Source organism: Miniopterus natalensis, chromosome 2, assembly GCF_054644295.1.
Source record: "Miniopterus natalensis isolate mMinNat1 chromosome 2, mMinNat1.hap1, whole genome shotgun sequence".
NCBI lineage: Eukaryota > Metazoa > Chordata > Mammalia > Chiroptera > Miniopteridae > Miniopterus > Miniopterus natalensis.
In genome coordinates, this window is record NC_142082.1 from 82,812,005 (window position 1) to 82,837,899 (window position 25,895).

The following is a 25,895-nucleotide window of genomic DNA, read 5'->3' on the forward strand; positions in this document are numbered from 1 at the left end:
TGTATTGTATGACTCAGTAATTTCACTCCTAGGTATATACCCAAAAGAGTAGAACACAGAAACTCAAATAGACACTTGTACACCAATCTTCATAGCAACATTATCTACAATAGCTGAATAGTGGAAATGATCAAATCATCCATAAACATATGATTGGATTAAAAAAGATGGTGTGTTCAGGGTGGAGCAAAAGTAGATTTATAGTTGTTTGTATGGAAATATAATTAATAAATAAAACAAGAATAAACTCTCATGTACTCACAACTGTAAACCTACTTTTGCCCTACCCTGTACATACAATAGAATATTATTCAGCCTTAAAGAGTAATAAAAATTTGATACATGCCACAACATGGGTGAATCTTGAAAACATTATGCTAAGTAAAATAAGCCAAATACACTTGGACAAATATTGATATAATTGTACATATTCTAAAAATCTAGAATAGGCAAGTTCATAGAGACATAAAGTAGACTAGAATTTACTAAGGGAGGAGATGAGAGGAAACAGGGAGTTACTGCTTAATTGTCACAATGTTTCTGTGTGGAGTGATGAAAGGGTTATGAAGCAGGTAGTGGTGATGTTGCACAACACTGAGCATGTAATTGTATATTACTGAATTGCATGGTTAAAAATGGCAAATTTTATCACAATCAAAAAAGAATACTAGAAAGTGATTAGAGGGTTTCACGTGTGGAGGGTGACACACTGTCTTTACACTTTAGAAAGACAAGTGTCTGCAGGGTACCAAAGGAAAGATATGAGGTGGAAGGGTGCTGCAGTGGTCCAGAGGACAAAGACGATGGCTTGGGTAAAGATTATAGCCCTGGAGATGTTGCCAACTGGTTACATTTCAGAAATATTTGTTGTTGGAGCAATTGTACATACTGATTATGAGTCAGGTGCAAGGAAACACAGAATCAATGATGATGCCCAGTTTTTCTGAGAAAACCACCAAGTAAATTACGGTTCCATTTACTGATTGGGATGGCAAAAACTTGAAGGACAGTGGATTTGACAAGGGGCGGGGGGAGAATAACAATTTCTGGTTTGAAATGTTAAGTTTGAGATCCTATTATCTATCCATGTGGAGCTATTGAGTTGGCATTTGGGTATCTGGATGAGGCAAAAGAGAGACTGAAGTTGAAGAGAAAAATTTGAAAATCATGAATGCATAATCTTCAAAGTCAGTGTACTGTTAAAATCACCTACAGGTATAGTGTAGATAAAGAAGCGGACCTGGGACAGAACCCAGGTACACTCTGAAATTAGGAAATCAGAAGCGGAGCCAGCCTCTGAGATAAGAAGAAAACAAGCAGGAATGGTGTCAAGAAAGCCTACAAAAGAACACATTTCAAGAAAGTAGTAAATTGAAGCATAAGGGATGAACTCTTCTGATGCTTAAAAAGGCTACCTCCAATAGGTATATTTTATTTTGGGGATTAGTTACAGAAAGCAAATTTCAACATTCTGGAGGAAAGTTAAACATATATGTGTTTTTAAAAAAATTAGTGACCTTGCCCCTTGTAGCTGCCTGCAAATTTATTATTGAATGAATCTTTGAATTAAAATTACACTGAAATGTGATTTTGAAATGTGATGTCACAAAAATAACAGGAGCAAAGCTCAGTGGGAATTTATAACAAATAGTAAACATGACTTAATCAAGATTCCATTACTTAATAAGCAAGATTATGTAAATTAAGAAAGTATCATTTTTCAAATGAGTGATAGAAGGATTATACTAGGATTTGTATCTTTTTCCTAAGGAATCATTCTGATCTTACTTTTGAAGCTTCACCCAATCAAGTATTTATTTTTCTGGCTTGGCATCTCTATTTACCAGCATCTAAGATTAGTAAACATTGACCAAACTCTCTTCTAACATCTGTATCTAGAATCAAAAGTTCATCCTGCCAGTTTTCAAATATTGTCTGAGGGCTGAGTTTCCAAGTTAGTGCTCTAACCTATTTTTACTGACTATCCTTTTTGAATGAAGAGCACATCGAAAAACAGTCCAGCCATGCAAGCATTTTTTCCTTTGTTGAGCAATAATGTTAACATTTGTTTATAAATACAGAATGTCTAGCTTAATTCCTTCTTTTAAGTTCCTTTCTGGCAATGCCCTAGTTACCAGTTTTTTCATGATTTAAATGCAAGTAAACTAAGGCAGAACTCCAAAGTAGCCCCAAGCTTGCTTTCTTTTGATACTAATACAGATGAGTCACATAGATGGCTTTATTTTAAGCAGAGCTCACCCCTAAGAAGTATACTTTTATATCTTTATTCCTCACTTGGTCAAGTTGTATCTAGGGGCTAAGCAGTGAGTGTACATAAAGTGAAGTGTAAAAGGTGAAAGGATACCCCAGAACCAAAGAAAACCATAGTGTGCTGCAATGGCACTGACAACCTCTTCCACTGTGGAGTTACGGGATGGAGGTTAAAGTTATTCAGAGAAATACAGAGCAGGAGAGCCTCAGATTCCTCAGAGAGGTCCTTTGAGCCCTCTCTCCATACAGCAATTCTGACTTGATTGATTTCTGTTTTCCTCTGGGCTGCCAGTCCATCACTGTTTTATTCCCAGTCTCAGCCTGTTACCATGTTTGTTGGGAGGAAACCATGAAGAATTGTTAAATGTCCTTCTTGAAACTGGGAGGTGAGGAGGGAGAGAGAGGGAGAATATAGCTACAGTTGACCCTTGATCAATATGGATGTGAACTAGGTAGGTCCACTTATATTCTGATTTTTTTCAATAAATACCTATACTGCACTGTTTTTGATCCACGATTGGGAGTCCACAGATGTGGAGGGCTAACTGAATGCATTGATCTATGACTCTTTTATATAGGGGACCTGAGCATCTGCAGATTTTGGTATCCACAGGGGTGTCCTGGAACCAAAACTAAGTTTTGGGGGAGTCAAAAGTCGTATGTGTCCTCCTTGCAAAAGTGTCTATTCAGCTCTTCTGCCCATTTTTCTAAAAAATCAGATTGCTTGTTTTTTGTTGTTGTTGAGTTGAAAAATTAAGAATAGAACTACAATATAACCCAGCAATCCCTCTTCTGGGTACCTACCTGAAAAATTTGAAAACATTTACCCATAAAGGTATATGCACCCCTATGTTCATTGCAGCATTATTCACAATATCCAAGAAATAGAAACAACCTATGTGTCCTTCACTGGATGACTGAATAAAGAAGATATGGTATGTATGTGTATACACACACACACACACACACACACACACACACACACACACACACACAGAATGGAATACTACTCAGTCATAAAAAAGGTGAAATATTGCCATTTGCAAAAACATGGATGGGCCTTGAGAGTATTATGCTAAATGAAATCAGTCAGATGGAAAAGGGAAAGGATTATATGATTTTACTTGCATATGGGATATAAAACAGAAAGCAACAAACAAGCAAAACAAACATACAAACAATAAGAACAAAACCCTCACAGATACAAAAAACAGAATGGTGGAAGGGAGGACAAATTGGGTAAAGGGGGTCAAATACATGTTGACAGAACGAGACCAGACTTCGGTGGTAAGCATACAATAGAGTATACAGACGTAATATTATAAAGTTGTGCATTTTGAAATTTATATAATGTTATTAACCAATGTTACTCCAATACATTTTAAAAATTAAATTAAAAAAAAAGTTAAATGTGGATTTTTGACTGTGTAGAAGTCGGTGACCCTAACCCCTGCATTACTCAAAGGTTAACTGCATATCCATTCTTAAATTTAAAGCACTTAGACGCGTCCTTCACGTTTACATTTATTCTCATATTCTTATATGAAGAGTCATTTAAATAATAATTTCCTTTAGATTATTAATAAATGTTACCCTCTACTATAAGACATTTAAAAAGATACAATTATAGTCATATTCTAAAATGGTTCCAATTTTTCTATTATCTTTTGAATTATAGAAGAAAAGTTCTAAATCTTGTAATTAAAACATTAGTGATATGAAGCAAAGTCCTTTATTGCATTCTGTGAAGTTTTTATCAGAAAATGTTATTGAATTCCTTATAGCAGAAGAAGTGTGTAATTAGAAAAGTAGAAACTTCTTTAACAGGCCTGTAAGTTCTTATCTGCAACTTTACCTCTGCTCTTAGAAAATCTTAACAAAAGTCAATGGAATAAGGTAATCGATTGTTAATAGTTTAGTTCTGACAGAACACTATTACGCATCAAAGAGTTAAAAATAAGAATGCAATATCAATATTTTAATTATATAGAATAGTTGCTTTTAATTAGACCTACTAATGATGAAGCAGGAAATGGTAGCAATGACTGTCCAGCTAAATTAATACACATAATAACAAACAATTAGCAGATTCTAGTGGTAAATAGCTCATATATGTAGAGCATATTCAAGCTGTGTTTACATGAACCTGACTTTACTATGTGAGAATTAAAATAGCAAACACACATACTCCAAAGGCCTGACCTGCTCTTTCTGTTGGAGCTCTGGAGTAGGCAACTACTGTGAAAACTGGAAGAATTGCTTGTTGATCAATTTTAGCCCTTTGCTTCTGAAGGACGATACATTAAATTTTAAGGATTAGGGCAGAAACCTCCCTCCACTGGCACATCAGCAGGCCTTCATTCATCCTTTATCTTTTCCCTCTTTTCCTGGCTTTAAAACATTTTGTAAAATGCTGCACATTCTAATGGTTAAGAGCTTTGTAGTTGACAGTCTGGGTTCAAAAACTATTCTACCATTTACTAGCTGTGTTACGACTGGAAAACGACAATTTCCCACCTCTGTTTCTTTTTCAGTAAGATCAGAAAATAATAATCCCTACCTCATAGGATTTTTGTATTAGCCATGCTTTCTCTTATTATTATTTGGAACCAGACATTATATTATAAATATTATGTCAGAATCTGGACTGTCTTTGAACTGAACTGAAACTACCTACATAGTAGGTTGGTCATTGAACAAATGGACAGGATGAGCTACTTGCCACTAAACGTTCATGCATGTGTCCTCATAACACATTCCTTAAAGCACTGGAAAGTTCAGAAGAAAAATTAACAATAAAAATAAGCCCAAAGAGTTCTCTCTAGGAGTATAGCGGGGCTTTTTATAAACTACAAAGCTACTACTACTTTTACTAAGTATCCCAAATGGTCTTGTAATACACCTCCTAACTGGTAACATTAGCAATGTTATGTAACAATAAGCAATGATTAGCAAAATAACTAAACCTCAAGGCTTAGTGTAAATGAATGGTCAAGCCATTACTAAGAAAAATCCTTCAGAAAAAAACCTTTGATAGGCAAATAAGAAAAAAATTAACAATTTGTCAGTTACAGAGAGCACTCAGGATACAGAGTTGAGGCACAGCCACAGAGACAGAGGAAGACCTGTGGTTAATGTTCTCACTGGGGGACCTGCAAGACAAGCTATGGGGCATGCACATACTTTTCCTTAAATACATTTCTAGAGAATTCTGCACGGATGAGACCCCAGCTAATAGTATCACAACTGAGTGTAATTTTTCTATAGGATTTCCAAATCTTTTTCAAAGACTTTTATTAAGTTATTATGGTATAGGTTCTTGGAAAGAATGAACTAAAACAATATGATTGTTTCTTCCCTCACTCCTTGACCACTAAAACCATGATTTGGACTTAATAACTACATAGTGATAAACAGAAATATAAACAAACATTAAGCAAAATTTATATTTAAATTTATATTTAAATTACATGCAAAAGGAGCATTGAAGGAAAAGCAATTAATAGGAATGACAGTCTGAAAGGAAGACAGAGAGGAATCCTGTATCTTTTCTTACTTTTATTTTTTACTGATTTCAGAGAGAGGAAGGGAGAGGGGGAGAGAGATAGAAACATCAATGATGAGAGTCACTGATTGGCTGCCTCCTGTATGCCCCACAACCTGGGCATGTGCCCCAACCAGGAATCGAACTGTGACCTCCTGGTTCATAGGTCTACCCTCAACCACTGAGCCTCACCTAGTGAATCCTGTATCTTTTAAATATACACACACACACACACAATTTGTCTGGTTATTCTGACAATATTTAAATGGTCTTGCCTTATTGTAAATTATGGCACAGAAAAAGACCAGTTACATGGACATTGATAACTGTCTTCCTGGACAAGTAATTTGACTTCATTCATTCATGAAGGTAGATCAGCGACACTCAAATAAATATCTCCAACATTCTGGATTGCCAACAATGGGAAGAGAAATAGTCCTATTTGAAGAGAGTATGGAAGACCATCTGGCCCAGCATAGCATTTATAACCAAAAAGATATACTGACCAATGGAAAATTATATCCCTGTTGGTGATATTTTATCCTATGCCTCTTCTTTCTCCTTGATTTTACCTTTTTGTTTTTTCTTGGAGAGAATCAAACTCACTCAAAGCTGGGTACATTTTAGCAGTCAAGGAAGTCTGTGATAGTCTTTATTTGGCAATAAGCTGACAGTGAGAAGCTAAGGAGAAACTGGGCAGTTTCTAATTCTCATCAACACAGCTAGCAACATTTTCTGACTTGAATTACTAACCTGTGTGGTTACAAAAACTGATTTTAAAAAATAAGGCAGAAGTCACCAAGTGGGTAGACATGGGCTTGGTTCCCTGTACAACTGAGGCCATTATTTTCCATTGCAAACCTCCTCCTAAATAGCCTTCCACAGCATGTTTTCACAGGGTTTTTGGGCAGCCAAGCTCCCTTCTCTTTTGAGAGAGAACCACCCAGCACTCTCTGCTGCTCCATTCCTCACTATGCTGGTGTATTAGACTACTGTAAACATTGACTATAAAGTACACTGGTGGTACTTAGCTTAAGTACAAAGCATTGTTACCCTGCCAATAGTTTTTTTTTTGGTGGAAAAACCACAGGATCATCATTCAGACTGCAATAGTAAGTATTTTGTATTTCAACTGATAGAACTATACTGATTTTAGCATATTCTTTCACATCCAGCAGTGCATACTGCTTTGAAAGTCATCTTTCTTAATATTTGGGTCTCTCTCTTCTTCTTCCCTTCAGCGACTATCTTGGTTCTGGCTCATGACCTCCCCCTCAACTGCAAGGCCTCCAAACCAGCCTGGGTCCTGCCAAGCCAGGCCATGCCGACTGCTGCCCTGCTGCCCATATAGGCCACAAGAGCGTGTTTTGTATGGACTGGACTGCACAATATTGGCTGAGGAGCTGCTTATGAAATAAAGAAAAAGTACAGACTCTGAGAGCCACACTCTTTCATGGTTTGCTCCCCAACACTGGCAAGGAGACTCCAGGGGCAAGGGGAAGACAAATCTACCCAGGGTGTTGAGCATAGGCCTGGGCTCCTCAGGGTGAGGGGAATGCGAGGGCTATGAAGTGAATTGGTGACCCCGTCAGGACTGTCATCACCCAAGAGCACCAGTAACTGAGTGCTTACTCAGGGATTGTGGCTCCGTTATCAATAGTGAGTGACAAAGATTTTTAAAATTTTTCTTTACATTTGGTTTTGGACCTTATTTATTAGTACAAAATGTGAATGTTTCTATCCAGAAAATGAAAATTAAGTGTATTTATAAAGTATTGAACTGAACAGTTGTATTTCTTCTTGACAGGATAAAATAAAGTTACAGATGGATGAGACAAAGTTTTCCAGTCATTAAGATGTGTGTGTCATCAAATGTACTGTCAGAGATACAACAATAAAACTAAAGGGAAATGGGATTTAAGGGTAGTCTTTGGCCCAATGATATAACTGGTGCAGGTGTGCCTGGAGGCTGAGCAAGCAGGGGGGTAAGGAGTGTTGTTAGGAGACGTGCTGGGTGATGGACGAGGGGTTCATGCTGGCAACGGATAGAAGGCATCCAGGAAGGCCTGGGAGGCAGTGACAGTGATCAGAAAGGCTGAAGGTCAAATGGATTCCCAAAGTTCAGCCATGACATGTAGAAGCATGCAGAGGAAGAAAATTGTAGGTAGCGTGCTGTTAAAAGGAGGCTGAAGGTCACAATAGCTGAGACTTGGTAAATTAAGTAAATAAATTTAGTTCCAGTTGTTCTTAATCTTGCTTCCAGATCACTTGACCTACTGATCTGTTTGCCACCAGAACTGTGTAGGTCAATTATTATCATGCATGTCGTTAAGGGAAAAAGAAGAAGGGAGGGGAGGGGAGGGGAGGGGAGGGGAGGGGAGGGGAGGGGAGGGGAGGGGAGGGGAGGGGAGGGGAGGGGAGGGGAGGGGAGGGGAGGGGAGGGGAGGGGAGGGGAGGGGAGGGGAGGGGAGGGGAGGGGAGGGGAGGGGAGGGGAGGGGATGGAGGAAGGAAGAGAAGACAGTTATCAGAGGACAGTGGCTGGTAGGGCAGGGAGGTGAATGACAGGCCACCACTGCCCATAGTTGGGACCATGGGATTAACTACAGACTTCTACTGCCATGTGCTGTTCAGAGAAAGTCTGTTATGCCAGAGCAATCTCATTACTTTAGATTTCTCTTTGGCATTTGGTGGATTCTAAGTATAACTGGTATGTTAATCAAGATAAACACCATAATTAACACTAAAAAAATTATAAGCCATAAAATAGCAGCAGATTGTCTACGGTATTTCTCTGCAAACACGATCAAGTAAAATAATTTTTTTCCTGCTTTCAAGGATGTTTTTCTCCTTTTTATTATTTCACATTCCTATAAGATCTTACTGTGTTTATCTGACTGATGAAACAATGGAAGTTTTAAACTTCTACACCAAGAAACAGAAAAGACACCATAAAAGAAACACATTATTATGGCCTTGAACATCTGTGCTGAAGGATACACAAGCTCAAAAATAGTTTTGCTTCAATTAGTACTAACATACAAGGCTGCCATCTGGGAATTGAAACAAAGATATGAAACTTGGGCTGCTGCCCTCCCTGTTCCTGCACAGACTCTGTTTAACCCTTTGAGTGTCAGGCTCCATTTAGAGCCCTGGACTCTTATGTCCCAATAAAAGCATGGCCTTGTTCACTTTATCTCATCTTTGGAGAAGGCATAGTCAAGACAGGCACACTTTCACCTAAGGACTGCATCCTGTAATTCTCAGGTTACCTGTTATTAGTAAAGTGGATAATTCTTATTTACCTCACTGCCGTATTAAAAGAAGTAATCTTCTGTGGAATTATTCTAAGATGATGAAACTCAAATGCTTTCCACCCATTAACTTCTTCCTAAGGGGAAAAAAAATGTGTATGTGTCTATGCATGATTTACTATAGCTGGGTCTAAATTGAAAAGAAAATCTGGATTTAGACTGTGGTTCTTGCTATCTCCTATTCCAGAAGACTTGATACTGCTTAATTTACTTAAACGTTTACAGTTGACAGAACTTATGGTAAAAACCAAAACTTTGGGTTAGGTGAAAAAGAACACACTTTTCTGGAGGCTTGAAACATGAAGAAGATTCAGGAATTCAACCGAAGTTTCATTCCTCTTTTAAAATTATTAGAATCTTTATTTGTACATGAAAAAACTAGAGTACAGAAAAGTTAAGTAACTTGTCTGAAAATTAGGTGTTAGGACCAGGGCTCAAAATCAGGCCCTCTTCACAATGAAGAGTAAATGAGCTAATCCAGGAAAAAACATCAAGTTGATATTGGTTTGCATTAGTCTGGGGAAGATCAAATGAGGTAGTGATGAGAAAATGTCCTTTCAGTGATCATTTGTATTAGGAATTAGAAGCCCCACCTGATTTTATTTCTCATATCTTTATCTGTGTCTCCATGGCCTAAAAAGAATAGAAGCCATTTATGATGAAGTAAAATTTATGGTACAATGTAAAATCTTAAATTAACCTCTTCCAAATCTGTTTTGCCTGACTTTAGAAAAATATCAATCAGATGCTATTCTTCTGTAATTTTCTTTGACGTCACATAGAGCAAGCAAAACATAACAAATATTATATATTATTAATATAACTAATAATTAAATTAAGTTTATTTAAATTAAATTAAATTAAATTAAATCAATTAAACTAATAATTAACTCTTGAGAAAAGGGTGGAAAGCCTGTTCTTCAAAGTGCATACATTTATTGTATCAGCTAAACATACTGTGTTTATCTAGTCACCTTGCTTCTTCCCTTGCTTCCCTGAAGTTTATTCTCAACAGCCGCGAGAAGACCTTTCTAAAACTTTAATCAGATCATGTTATTCCTGTAGTTCACATTTTCCATCTCCCTCAGAGGAAAGACTGGGTCTTTACAATGGCCTACAAGCCCTATTCAGACTACACTGTCCCCCCAAGTCCATCCTCTCCATTCACTGGGCTCCAGTCTCTGCTAAGTGTGTTGCTCACTCTGCCCATGACTTGCTCCCTCCTCCCTTCCTCGGGACCTTGTCCTAGGCTCACCTTATTTAGGCCTTCCCTGACCACCTTACTTTAAATAAACCCCTACTCTGGAGCATTAGAATACCAGCTCCTCGTGGACTGGGACTTTAGTCCATGTTTGTCACTGCAGGGTCCTCACTGCCTACAGCAGTGCTCACAGTAGGCATTCAGTATTATTGGTCAATGAATTAGAGGACAAACTCATCTACAGGTAATTTACATGGCAGAAATGTCTCTATGATGTATTTTGCTGAGATCTAGACTAGCATTAGGCGCTCAGAACGTTGTATCCCCTGACATGCCTCCTGAGTTAAACAGCCCAACAGAAACTTTTAAAAAGTAATTTTTCTCATTTTGAAGAAAAGCATGCCTTCTATGACCATTAAAAGCCTTTCCAGAAATGACTGTTTTTCAATGACTTTTTTTTAAGTTTGATACTGAAGATCTTGCAGAAAATCATTTAAAGGCAAAATTCGGCATTTAATACCATAACCCTTTGGTCTCCTGACAGAAAATTAAACACAGACAGAAAACACTAAAATATGCATACATAAATTTAAAAATATATAAATGTCCAAACTATATCTTCAAGACAGTTGGGATAAGACAAAGGGAACCCTCTGAGTCTACTCCCAAGTCACTGCTTAACATGACTTCCTTTTTGGAGGTGTGACAGGAAGATTTTACATCTTCACTGGGAAGATTACACAGGTGTGTATCATCTGTCAAAACTCACTGAATTGTACACTTAAAATGGTTGGTGCATCTTGCCCGGCCGGGTGTGGCTCAGCGGTTGAGCATCGACCTAGGATCCAGGCAATCGGGGTTCAATTCCTGGTCAGGGCACATGCCCGGGTTGTGGGCTCGATCCCTAGTTGGGGGCATGCAGGAGGCAGCCGATCAATGACTCTCTCATCACTGATGTTTTTATCTCTCTCTCTCCCTCTCCTTTCCTCTCTCTGAAATCAATAAAGATATATTTAAAATAAATAAATAAATAAATAAATAAATAAATAAAGGTGCATCTTCTTGTATGTCAGTTAAATTTCAATAACAGTAAAAATCACTTTGCAACAGTAAAAAAAGATGCACTTCCTCCGTTTAATCATAAGTGTATAAATATCAAGCAAAGATGTTTCTTGAATATTTAATTAAGAAAACGGCTACATGATTCATAATATAGACAAAACTCTCATGAACACTTAACATAATTTCTCTGAGATGGTCAAAACAACAAATGAAGCAGTTAAAAGAATGTTTTGAACACCTGAAGTGGGATGTTATCTTTAAAAAATTATTTCCTGTTTGATATTTGACTTCAAGCATTCAATTTTTACTATTATCTTTTCCAAATCTTTGAGTTAATTTAACTATTTTTTCTAGTAAGATGACTCAAATGCATCTTATATAAAGTTTCAACTTTTTTTCTTAATTTTAAAATTATTTTTAAACTCTCTTATTCCTGGTCCTTCTGAGTTCACCTGGAGAGGCAGTATTGAGCTGGGCATGTTGGTACAGTCAGGTCGATTGGGGGTTCAAATCCTGTCTCCTCTTTTATGTAACTGAGGGCATTAGATATGCCCAGCATGGAGAAATGTTTGCTATTTTAAGCTCTCCTGGTGGCTCTCTTTCCTCCTCAAAATGTTTCTCAAATTCAATCCCCTTCCTTAAGTAGTTGACATACAAAGTGGCCAGGTACTCATCCATATTTAAAGAGGAAAGGATACTATGCCCTTGGTGATGGCTATGTATTCCAGTCCCCTCTAGAATGTGGGCCCACAGAGGACAAGAGCCAGACTCCCGGCAAAGTGTGAGCCCTTACACATGAACTCGTGAGACTAAATACTGTGTATAAAAAGGAGTGATCTCTAAGCTTAAACTGAGTATTTCCACTATAGGTTTGGCATAAACTTTTAGATTGCTTTTCTCCACATATATTTATTTTAAGCATTTAATAGGTACACACACAAATCACTGTTCATTTGTAAAAGTCCACAACTCAATGCAACAGGCCTGCTGGATTACATATTTTTAAAATAAACTGTACTTAATCTAACATTCATTTAATTTAGTGATGGCCTTTAACAAACCAAACCTGTTTCTTCATGAGTAAATATTTAAGCCAGCTCATTGACTTTAAATGTCTAAAACAGACTGAAGCTAAAGGCAGAGAAGTTAGATTTATAGCTGACTAGGTAATAATCAACTGCTACTGTTCTCAGAGGGCCGATCAAAGCCTCTGGACTGCTCCTCTGCAGCTAGAGACGCTCCTGCCTCCCAGACCGTTGCAGGCCAACAAGAACTCTCCAAAGCATCCCAGATTCAAGGCACAGGCCACCTGACTCAGTCAGACATTTACACTTTTCTTCACTTGGAACAAAGTTAATGGCTTACAAATATTTAGCAATTTTATATTGGGAGAAAAGGATGAATGTAAAGCACATGAGCTTAAGAAACTCTTAAGAATTTTTGATTTCTAGAACTTTAATGAAACTAGGGCTAAGTAAAGATAAATATTTGAAATCACAAAATAATCATCCAAAGCAGTTGCATTTTTAAAACACTTTTCTCTAAAGTGGCTAAGACATTTAAATTGCCCAGCTATTTTTTTCAACATCCTTGAAAAATGAGGACCTTGATATAACAAATTTTCAACATATTTTCAGATAAGTGTTGTTCACCTTGATAAGCAAATAAGCTTTAAAAAGGATTGTTTAGTGGAAATCATTCTAAAATAAATTGTAACAGTTTTCTTAACAAATTTGTAATCTGAACATCCCCCACCCCTTTTTCATGTCCAGAAAAATAATGAGAACTATAATTATTGTACTGAGTGGTATTAGAAAACCTCAGGGGTCGGTCATTAGGCTGCATGGGTCTGTTTGCTCTACACTAAATGACACAAAATTATAGTGTATTTGAAGTTTTTGTGGTTTGCTTTTTGCCGGGTTCTAACTCCTCCCTGGTGGACTGTAGGCTGGCCTTTCGCTTCTTGCTGCATCCATCTCTCTGCTTCCTCCCACTCTTCTCCTTCCCTTCACCAGGGTTGTTTGGTTTGGCAGAGCACAGCTTACAATAAAAAATAAACAGATTCCATGGGAGGGTTAAATGGCATTCCTCTCAGTAGGGTGCTCCAGTGCCTGGATTCTGCCGGAAGACCTGTTTCTTTGGTTTCCACAGAAGCGGCCTCTGATTACTACTACTTTAAATTTGTTTTTCAATAAAATAATAAAATTACATAATATTGACAAAAAGAAAGGGTGATGTAAAGGACATGCAGGGCGCAATAGACAGCGGAAGAAAGAAATGAGCAATAGTACCCTAAACCAACAAATAAATTAGTGAAAACAGAGGGAATCTCTGCTTCTAAGTATCAGAGGGGAGGCTGGCTTTGCAATTTGTCTGCCACAAGCCTTGGGCTGTTTTGGCTCTTTTGCGAAGTTCTCTTTGATCTCACTGTCCTTCTGTTCCCCGCCCTGGAAGTCTAACAGGCAAGAACTGCACTGTTCCGGCTCTCTTCAGGAAGCTCTCCATCTCTGTGCCTCTGCCATCTCTACTGTCCTGCTGCATTTTGTTCAGGACACACAGCAGCACTCATCTTGTTCCCAAACCCCCGTCCTCAAAGCAGGCTCCATCAACACAAGACATGTCAGCAATCTCCTAGCTGGACACTGAAGAGTCTTGGCCCGAGGACCGCAGACTATTGAAACCTTCGGTAAACTGAACTCTTAATTAGTACATACTGGCTTTGTGGGCCCATCCTCATCCTGCAGGGGATATAGTCAGTCTCTGGAAAGCCAGGACACTAAATATCAGCAAACTCACCAGAAGAACTCTGCTGCAGAAGCAAAACATACACAGATACAATAAAAATCACATAATTTTTCCAAAGCAAATGTAAAATACTTTTGGATTTCATGCCTCTCTTCTGCATCCCATTATATAGGTATTCACTGTGATCAGATTCAGTAAGTTTAAGTATCCCAGGATGCAGTACTGCCTGCTGGGAGGATACCAGGAACCTCCTTAACTTAAGGAGTCTAGCAAGCTAAGTCCTTCAGGTAAAGCTTGTCAATCCTCTCCTCTTCCTTCTCCTCACCCCCCCTCTCTCTTGCTTTAAAGAAAACCTGAAAACTCATATTGGTATTGATTTCAAAACACTCCCAATTTATTTCCTTTTAAATTTGTTTTCTTTAAAAGAGGCATTTACTAGGTACTCTTACTTTAAAATAATTTAGCATTGCATGCCAAGAGACAAAAATATAATACCTCATAAACACACTGTGGATATCAATTCACTAGTGCATAAATATGAAAGGCCCCTACATAGAGATGTGAACAGTAGCAATGTGGGTAACAGAAGCCTTAAAACCCCTGTTGTCCAAATACCTATGTGGTACTTTACTCAATAAATAGCATTAAAATAATGCCTAGAATAGTATGTGAACAAAAACTTATTTCTCAAGTAGAAAAAGGATACAAAATAATATGTACAGCATAATTACATCTGTTTTTTTTAATCAGTGGTATAGATAGAAAAAAACAAAAGAAAAGCATCAAAAGGCTGTATTTTGTTTTGTATGCTCGGATGTTCTGTTTTGTTTACAGTGTTCTCCCTTTCTTTTTTCTACTACACTTTAAAAATTATCTTGAATGAGAAAATATTTCTTTTAAAAATGTATTTTGAAGCTACTTTCATTCATTATTTAGAAGATATTTTGTTTCTTTGGAAAATAATCATTTTAATAATGTGATTTATTTCTCATTGATACAGAGACCTGCTGTTTTCTGTTTTAAGCCTTGTAGAATTCCTAAATAGTTTCAGGTCAACAGAACTGCTTTTCTTTCTCCCCCACATAGCCACTTATCTGATCGCTTATCTCTTTGTAATCACCTGGCTTGTTTTACAAAGCCCCCAAGAACAAAGCAAACATCTAGGTTAAACATACTTAAATAAAGCTGGACTTGAGTGAAAACAGCTTTGAATTTTTTCAAAACCATTTGTTCCAACCACAGTGTTTGTTCCACATTAAGTAAACACTGCTAAAAGAAATCAGACAAAATCTGCATTTCTTATCAGACCCAGGGCAGAATGTAGTTCTAAAATTTCTTGTGTGTTTTTGTCTATTTCTTCTTAATGTTCTAAATGGGTGCATGTTACTAGGAAGTGAAGAGACAAAAGGATTAAAGCCTGAAGCAGGGGTTTCTATGGAAAGAGTCCCTATTATTCACCTGCGATTTACAGTAATGTCACTCATCAACCCTGGGTTCTATGCCCAACCAGTCATTCTCACCAATTAACGCTATTAGTGGCTGACAAAGAGGTTATGGGTGGTCTAATCAATTATATGCACACAACCGCCATTATCTGGAGGGGTGGGGAGCTTAAAGCCCATGCTGTTGGGCATGGGACATGAGGCTTTGGGCACTGGGGCAGAGAAGAAAAATCAGCCTACATAGGGTCTCTTTGGCCTGGTAGTCTAACCATTCAAGTAACAAACACAAAATTCCACTGCAGCCCCTTTCTAGGTAGGTATCTTCCATTGCTCATCCACCTCTGGAGGTGAAGGACCAGCAGAACAAACATCAAGCCAGCTGCATCATGAGATCCTCCCCTCCCCACATGGGATCATTCCCAACCGCGATGCTGTTCACAGAACACACCTGGTCAGGACAGGGCCAAGGGAAACAGGGCAGGTGCAGCCATTATTTGGAAGAGGGCAGGCCAGGGGGCAGATAGTCATTAGTGAGTTCACTCTGTGGCAGGTATGCTTCTGGATACTATCTCATTTAGTTCTGCCTAAGATCTGCCAAAGTGGCATGATTATACCCATTTTCCAAGGAGTAAATCAAAGTTCAAAGTAGTGAGATGATTTGCCCAAGGTTATACCATCAGTATAAGGCAGAGCCTAGATATAAATCCAAAACCTCTAGCAACAGGTCTCATACTGTGTTCTGTTCTACTCTGCTGCCTCTGATAGACCCCAAATTATTGAGGACTTCTTAAGACTGGGTCAATATAAAGAATCATGAGGGATAGAAACTTCTTTCTTGTTTTAGAAATCACTTTACAAGGAATACAGGTATGCCCTACAAAGAGAGAAACTTACATTTAGACACTTTATTACAAATTTAAGCTGTAGAGAACCTATTTGTTATCTTATGGCTGAAGTTCCAGCAATCTTCTGTTATGCCATTTTCTGTTGAGTGGGACAGTTACACACGTAGTGTTAGCTCGCTGGTCTTTGAACCACTGCCTCTGCTGAATACCAAACTCCTGGACAGTTACTTGGTTGTTTCTCAAGACAACAAGCTCCCCCAAATGCTAGGAGATAAGATCTCAACACCCAAGGAGCAATTCAGTGTAGAGGGAGCAAGGAAGGGAACCAACAGGTTGGAGATCCTGCTTGTTGCCAGACATTCTGCCAGGCAACTTACAACAACCTTCATAGGTAGGTGTCACCCCATTTTACAGGGACAAAACGTAGCCCTAAAATAGTTAAGTAAGTCACTTGGCCAAAGGTACACCAGCTATAGACAAGTATGGACTTGGGGTGACCCCCTGGAAGGTTGACAGATACATGGGAAGTTTTCAATCGTGTTACTTTGGTTTGCTTCAGGTATTACAGAAATACAAAAAAAGTATTACATTAATTTAAAATTATTCCTGTGTTATTAACACAGACAGTCACCCCTTTTAAAAACATGTTTGTAGCTTGCTTTATGCTACACACTTAGGGTGCAGCTTGTGCATGTCTTGGGTCTGCTTCAGAGGTGACCTGAGTCATTTCCACAGTAGAAGCCCCTTCAGATGTCATATGAGGAGCAAACAATGTGCTACTATGACCACAGACTTCAGCTGGGCCCTTGCTACCCACTATTAGGAAACCCACTATTTTCTCTAATCAATTTGCTTTCCACAACCTGTAATGAGAACCTCAAACACCTGTGCTCTCCCAGCCTGTGAGTCCCTTGGCATCTGCCTTACTTGGCAGAACACACTGCCTTCTCCGCTGCACAAACAAAAGCAGTGTGTATGAACCTCTCAGTCCCATCACTGAGTGACAAGCCCACACTCATCTGCCCTGCCTGCTCCTTCCCAGATTATAGCAGAGATATCTCCCTCCTCCCAGAGAATGCCAACCGAACATCTGAGCTTCAGGATCCTTCTCCAACAAAACTTACTTGCCTGGTTATTCTTTTGTTCTCTCAATATGAAAATATGCAGATGTGTCTACACCTAAAAAACTAAATAAAACAAAACCCTCCCTTGTCTGCACACTCCACGTGTCACCTTCACTGGCAAACATCTGCAGAGTTGTCTATAATGGTCTCCATTCTCCCCTTACATTAACTTCTTGTTTCATTTTAAAATGGCTCCATTTCCATTACTCATTAAAATGGTACTTGTCAATGTCATCAAAGACCTCCAGGGTGAAAAGGACATTTCCAGTGTCAATTGACTCAACGTGCACACAGCATCCAATGCTGCAGGCCACCACACTCCCCTGGTTTCCCGACTTCTCTGGACCCTTTGTTTAGTCTCCTTTTCAGGCTTATCCTCCTCTAGTTGATCCTTTAAATCACAGCTCAAAGCCTTCCCTAATGCTCTTACGTCATTACCCATTATTCACCCTCAAAGTACTGTGGATCCTTCCAGAAAAGGGACTAAGCAGTCACAATTTTGCCTCTACATGTGTTGTATCTCAATACTGTTTAACTTGGAGTAGTTATTTGACAACTCCTCCACTATACTGTACCCTCCTGAAGAAAAGGACTGGGATCTATCTGTCCTTCACTGTGTGCCTGGCACTCAAATGTCTGTTCAACAGGTAAATGGAAAGGGCTCTGCCTCACAGGACAATGGTATTTAACTAGACCAATCAAATTTTGTCCTTCAGAAGCCTAGACAGGGAAGTCCAGATCAAAACAGTCTGGTGAAAGTATGAAGGAAAACTGAGGGGCTTAAAGAGAGGCCTGCAGGCTGAGCAAGTAGCTGTGGTTCTAATGCAGGGACCCAGGCAGGGCTCAGAGCCTCAGGCTGCAGGGCACCATGGTCGCCACACTCCATGGCTGCCTGGGGATTCAGCCAAGGGCTACCTCTGGGTTCTAGGAAGTTTCAGCCTCTCTCACTACTACTTGTATCCTTGAAACAAACCCCATTCCTTGAGGTAGCTAGAGTGGTGCCACTTTCTTATAGATAACTAAGAGTCTAAATAATATAGGAGCTCCACATGGGGTAGGGGGCAACACCAAAGAAGCAGTTTTTTGTGAATAAGTCTTTCAACTTGCACTCAACGTGCAACTTGCACTCATTTCGCCCAAAGTAGGAGAAATGAAAACATAAGGCACCTTACATAATTTTCCCCAAAATGTCAAGATCTCTTTTGAGGAGATTAGTTGTGTTCTGGAATGATTCCCAAGAACTGTGCCAAAGGCAGCAAACTTTCCTTCACAGAGATAAGGATTAACACTCACTGGAGACCACCAGGCTGCTGTTTCAGGGCTAAAAAAGGTGGCTGTGCACACCACATTTCTGACTTTGAAAAACAATTTATGTTTCTTTGCTTTCTATATGGAGAAATATATCTACACATATAAATTAAACTAGTTAATTTTCTTTCCAAATTATAACTTAATTAGGGCTTTACAAGACATTAAAAGTTAAATGTGAAATCTACATTTCAAAGCTAATTTATGATATTCAAACTTAGTCAGATCCCTGAAGGCAAAAAATTCCAATGCTCAACTTATGACTAGATCATTAAACAGAAAAAATTAACTCAGTACTTTCCAACTCTAAACCGGGCAATACCATTTTCCTTACTAAATTTTTTTCATTGTAGTTTGGGATGAAGAGCATAATCTTTGTATTCTGGACAAAATGATGGCTGAGCTGACCCACCAAAACTAAGTTGCTGCCCCATTTTAATTGGCAAGAGAACATGCCGGATTGTGTAGCATAAAGAGGCTCCTTCAGGATCTTCTCTATGTTATATTTTTAGAGTTTTCATTAAATTATGAAGCAAACAATATAAGAAAAAGTCAACATGAAGTAGATTACATCAGTCAACAAAGGACAGATTAGATAGTTCAGTTTTCCTTAGGGAGATAGTAGAGTGTGGTGGAAAGAGCACACCACCACTCAGAGTTAGACCGACTTAGGTTTGAATACTGTCTCTGCCCATTACCAGCCAACAATGAAAATTTATTAACCTCTCTGGACTTGGTGTCCTCCAAATGTGGGCTGATGCTGTGGCATTGAGAAAATTAAGTAAAACAAATTGTTTCCTGATGATGACTAATACATAACAGGCATCCAATACTGCATTCATTAATTGCAATAAATTATTTGGTGAAAAATGAAGGTCAAAATACATTTCTTTAAAAGGTAGAGTCTGCTTTTTTTTTTTTTTTGCTTTTCTATCACTTCAAATGAAGAATAAAAAGTAATGCATTTTGTTAACAGACATAATAATGTGGACTACAAAATTTCATGATGTTCTGGGAGACACAAGTACTATGTAACCTTACCAAATAATGCAATAACTTTGAATTAGTTCAGAGGAGACTTTTGTCACAGAAAGAAGAGGACAAATCCCAATGCTTGGGATAAAAGCCTTTCTGCCTGCTCTGCCTAGACCTGCTATTTCTTGTATACAGTGAAGTACAGTTCACCAAAGCCCTGCTTAGCAAAGAGAAGCATGAGCTGAGCACAGGAGGGGGGGCATCTGCTAATTTCTTTTCTGGCCTAACACCTATTGGTTTTCATTGGCCAGATCTGTACTTAGGATTCCCATTCAAAATCAATGCAGGTTCATAAAACTTGTAAAAAAATATCTTTTGTATCTAAGGGAAAGGTATGGTCAAAAAGATTAACTAGGATTAATAAAAAGAGAAAAAGGCACAATTTTCTCATTTACAGTTATATTCCCAGTACACAGTGAGTTGCTCTTATTTATTAAATGAGAAAAATAAAGGAATGAATGAAGTGAACTGAGATTCCATTTAACAATATATTAACTAGGACAGGCGATTCATAGAGAGGAATATCTCTGGAATGGCAAAAAGACACCACATAACAGTGTCTGGGGACTAAAATGGGAAAACATAGGAATTAATGGGGCCATAATGCACAAACACATTATGCATTAGGATTTGGACAACCTGGTTTACTGGAGTTGCCTGAGAGATATATATATATAGAATGAAAGATAGGAGTTTGAATGGAGTACAGCAGGCACAAAATGTCTGTATTTCACTTTGAGATTCAAATCAATGGACACAGTTTGCTGACTGAGGCACCCAACAAAAGAATTTTATGTCCTGCTGAAAGCTTGGTAAAAGAATGCACATTATAAGCCCCACAGTAGAGAGAGATTTGCTCCATTTGCCAACTGAACAAAGGTTTTTTTGTTTTGTTTTGTTTTGTTTTGTTTTGTTTTGTTTTGTTTTAAAGGCCAAGAACCCTTCTGCTGTGTTTGTATGGAGTTCACTCACAGTGTGGTTCATAAGGAGGAGGAGGGTCTCCACAAGGTACACACTCCATGTCTTGAAAACCAACAAGTTTTGTCTTCCTATAAAATCTAGAAGGAAAAGGAAAATAAGCCTTGTTAGCTCGTTCATCTAAGCTCACAGGTGCAATGAACAGATTATATAAATTACTGGCAGTCTCCATTACCACTTCTATTGCTTAAAAAGAAGGTTCTCAAAACTTTAAATATAGTAGTATCTTAGACAGACTTCCTTAGAAAGTCCTCTGAGCATGCAGTGAATACTTAATTTTGTAGATTTTATTCAGCCTCACTTTTTCTATATTGGGGGGGTGGGTGCTGGTGAGGAATATGAAATCAATTTAAATGATAAGACACCTTATAAATAAAGTGCTAGTTTTTAAGATTTTTAAATTCAGAGACCAAAAAAAAGTCAAACAAACCATAAAAACAATAGAAAAATGTAGGGAGGTGCTTATATAATTTTGATATGAGGACATCTTTCTAGGCACGACAAAATTAATTAATATTAATATAAATGGAAAAAGACCCAGGAGCGAGGATGGAAGAGATTAACAGCTTTGAACACACACACACACACACACACACACAAAATATTAAAGACAACTAAAGAGTAAAACCAAAGTATCAACCTAGTTAATGGGCAAAAGAAGACTGAAAAATAGTTCTAATCACAGTATTTTCTATAACTTAAGTCTATAACATTAAACTTAAAAATAATTATGGTGAAAGGAAAAAACAGGCAAAAAAATTAATCCCCGAAAGAATAACATTTCATAATTAATTTTCATAACTAAAACTAAAAAGAATGATGTCATTAATTTTTTTAATATAACATTAAAATGTTTAACCTCATTACTAATCAAGTAACTATAAACTGCAATGAAAATACACCATTTTTACTTAGAAAATTGAGAAAATGTTGGTGTAAGGCTAGGCAAATAGGCACATATATATATATCATCAGTGGGAAAAGAAATTGCCACTTGTAGGAGGGCAATTGTAGGAGGGCAATTTAGCAATACGCCATAAGAACTCAAATAGTTTATTTACATTCTTTACCCAATAATTTCATTTTTTGAAATGTATCCAAAAGAAATAATCAGCTGGGTAAAACTATATATGTTTAAGAATGCAATCACAGTATTGTTTATAAAAGAAAAAAAGCCAATTAAGCACAATCCCAATATCCAATATGCCCAACTACGGTAGAACCAAGGCAAAAGAATACAAGGTGGGCTTTAGAAACAATGATGCAGACCTATCATGTATAATTTTTTTAACTCATAAAATATCATTAAATGAAAATGGAAGTGTGAATAATATAATTCCATTTTGTACGAACACACTTTGGTATAGAGTCTTTCAGACTATTTACCAATCAGCTAAAGACATTTATATGTATATATCAGCACTGAAAAAATTATATATCAAATATTAACTGATTATTTCTTGATGGTGAGAATTCAAGCAATTTTCTTTTCTATAGAAAACTTCCAACTTTTTTATGACAAAAATAAAGATATGGAGAATAAATTTACAGATCAAGTCTATAGAGGACAGTTAGATGAATTTATTTTGTGAAATTGGATAATGTAGTAACAAATCTGTATAAGTTATGATTGAAACAAAATTTGCATTTGAAACTAGGTAAGTTACCTCAAATGCCCAATACCTTCCTCATTTGATCAACATTCCATTTTCATTTGACTATGAAAATCTGTCCAAATGACTAATACAATGAGTTCCCACCACATTTTAACTGAAGATATTTATTTTGTAATTTATAAAGTCAAAATCAAAGAACAAAGTTGGAAGATTCACACTTCCTGATACCAAAATATTGCAAAGCTATATTAATCGATGCAATGTGGTATTGGCATAAAGAGAGACCTGTAGACCAATGAACAGAATAGAGAGCCTAGAAATAAACCCTCATTTATATGGTCAAATGATCTTTGGCCAAGGAACAAAGACCACTTAATGGGGATAGGACAGTCTCTTCAACAAATAGTGCTGGGAAACTGGATATCCACGTGCAAAAGAATGAAGCTGGCTCCTTATTTTACACCATATACAAAAATTAATTCAAAACAAATTAAGTGAAAGACCCCAAACTATAACATTCCTGGAAGAAAACATAGGAGAAAAGCTTAATGACATGGAATTTGGCAATAATTCCTTGTATATGACACCAAAAGGCAATCAAAGTCATATATGAAACAGGAAGCAAAAACAAAAATAAACAAGTGGACTACATCAAACTTAAAACTTGTGCATAGCCCTAGCTGGTTTGGCTCAGTGGTTAGAGTGTTGGACCATAGACTGGAGGGTCTCAGGTTCAATTCCAGTCAAGGGCACGTATCCCGGTTGCAGGTTCAATCCCTGGCCCCAGTAGAGCTTGTGTAGGAGGCAACCAATCGATGCCTCTTTCTCTCTCTCTCTTTCTTTCTCTCTCTCTCTCCCTTCCACTCTCTCTGAAAAGCAATGGAAAAATTATCCTCAGGTGAGGATTTAAAAAAAAAAGGAATTAAATAAAGCCTTGTGCATAAAAGGATACAATCAATGTACACTTACACCCAAACTCATTGAGTTGTATACATTAAATATCTTAATAAAGTGATTAAAAAAATAAGTCACACGAAATTTAAATTATAATAAAATAATAATGTTTCCTTCTAGGATTAAAAATAAATGATACAGTCAACAGTGAAGGGCAACCTACAATATGGGAGAAAATATTTGCAAATTATATTCTAAGCTAGATAGGCACTTTTAAAACACTCTGGAAAACCTGGGTAAAATCACTGTGTGATTATTGCCTGCCTCATCCATTCATGCTGGCTTAGAAAACGATGTAATTCTAAACTAATCATATAGATAAACTGTAAAACATCATTCAAATGTCTACTCGTTTCTTACTTCCTGCATCTAAGCATTTATTTAAAGAATGAGTGAACATTGTAGAAACTAAAAATGATGGGCTCAGATGACAACAAATGAGGTTAAGCATGGGAAACACGTTTGGTGGGAGCTCCTAGGGAGACCATACCCTCTCCCACACTCCAGCAGCACACCTCCTGGGCTCCTTCTTTGTGAAAACCTAGCCTTGTGTCCTGTGCCTTCTCCCACTCTCTCTGGGCACTGCCCACCTCAGCTCTCATCCCTTAAGTCAGGCATAAGGTAGGCTGTGGACCTTTTCTTCTTCCCACCCTCTAGATGAAGAGAGCGGACATACACAGACATGCTTTTATCAAAATTGTAGAAAGGAACAATAAAGATGTGTTAGATGCTCAGTGTGTGTTCCTTGAATAGGTTTACACAAGGTTGAAACTCTGGGTAACGATATTTATAGGTATCAGTATTTCTGAGATTTTAGACCACTACTTTTCTGTTAAATAACAGATTTATTGAAATATTTTACAAACCACAGAATCCATCCATTTAAAGTACACAATGAAATACTTAATATATTCACAGATTTATGTAACAGTCAGTACAGTCTACTGTAGAACATCTTCATCATGCCAAAAAAGAAACTCTGTACCCCATCCCCATTCTTCCAACCCCCCCACCATCACCACCAGTCCTAGACAACCACTAACTTACTTTGTCTTTATAAATTTGCCTGTTCTGGATATTTCATGCAATGGGATCATACAATAAGTGGTCTTTTGTGAGTGGCTTCTTTCACTTAACATAATGTTTTCTAGGTTCATCCATTTTGTATCATGTGTCAGTAATTCATTCTTTTTTATTGCTGAATAAAATTCCAATGTTTGAATACACTCCATTTTGCTTATCTATTCGTCAGGTGATGGACATTTGGGTTGTTTCCACTTTTGATTACGCATAATGCTGCAATGAACATTTGTGCTCTGGCTTTTCTCTGTGGATGTGTTTTCAATAATCTTGGTTGTATATCTAAGAGAAGAATTGCTGGGTCACATGGTAAATATGTTTACTTTGTTGAGGAACTGCCAGACTTTTGCAAAGTGGCTGCACCATTTAATATTCCCTTAACAGTTTATGAGGGTTCCAGTTTCTCTGCACCCTCACCAACACGTTATTGTCTGTCTTTTTGGTAATAGCCATAGTAGTGGGTGTGAAGTATGCAGTTTTAATTTGCATTTCCCTGATTGCTAATAACGTTCAGCATTTTTTCATGTGTTTATTAACCATTTGTATATCTTCTTTGGAGAAATGCCTAATCAAATCCTATGCCCATATTTTAATTGGGTTACTTGCCATTTTTATTATTGAAGTGTAAGAGTTCTTTATATATTCTAGATAAGATAGTCCCTTATCACATATATATAATTTACAAATAGTTTCTCTAATTCTGTGGGTTGTCTTTTCATTTTTTTGATAGTATCCATTAAAGCACAAAAGATTTTAATTTTGATTAAGTCCAATATAGCTATTTTTTTATTTGGTTGCTTATGCTTTTGGTGTTAGACTACTACTTTTTGAACCTGTTTCAGTATTGAGTCATTGCATAAGGCATGCTTGAGCCACAGGCTATTTCCTATCCTGCTTCTGCCTTTTAGGTCCAGAGCATTATCTCCCCTCTGGCCTCAATAAGAGTCCAAGAACTATCACTGTGCCATTTGGTCAAAAGCACCCTAATCTTGTGGGCATGTTCTGGCCAAGTCCAGTTAGAGTCCTTCCTCTGCAGTGACTTAGAGCATGGATTGTGGCAGTAGATTCCTGGATGTGGCTCCAAACTCTACCACATACTGGCTAAGTGATCTTTCCTGAATAAACTTCAACCTTGATAGGACTTACTTTCTTCATTTTTAAGACTGTGAACATTACAGAACATAACTCACGTAAAGTACTTAGCCAAGTGCCTGGCACATTATAAATAATAAATGTTTGCTGCTCCTGTCAAGCTTCTCTTTCTGGCTGTTTATCTCTGCAACAAAGCCTGCTTTCCACAGCTCTAGGAAATCTGAATTCTCTCTCTTCCATCTTTGGTCGGTAACACAGGCTGCACTCTACACCCATGAAAGTATCC

General features: G+C 37.7%; 1 protein-coding gene across 6 annotated transcripts in view; it reads right to left on the reverse strand.

The window, feature by feature from the left end:
• TNFRSF19 (TNF receptor superfamily member 19) overlaps positions 1–25,895 on the reverse strand; it is a 93,733-nt gene that overhangs the window by 31,827 nt on the left and 36,011 nt on the right. For all 6 annotated transcript variants that reach the window (XM_016199507.2, XM_016199511.2, XM_016199509.2 and 3 more), the window contains one exon: positions 20,862–20,947. In XM_016199507.2, coding sequence (XP_016054993.2) covers positions 20,862–20,947 — 86 coding nt within the window. The remainder of the gene's footprint in view (positions 1–20,861; positions 20,948–25,895) is intronic.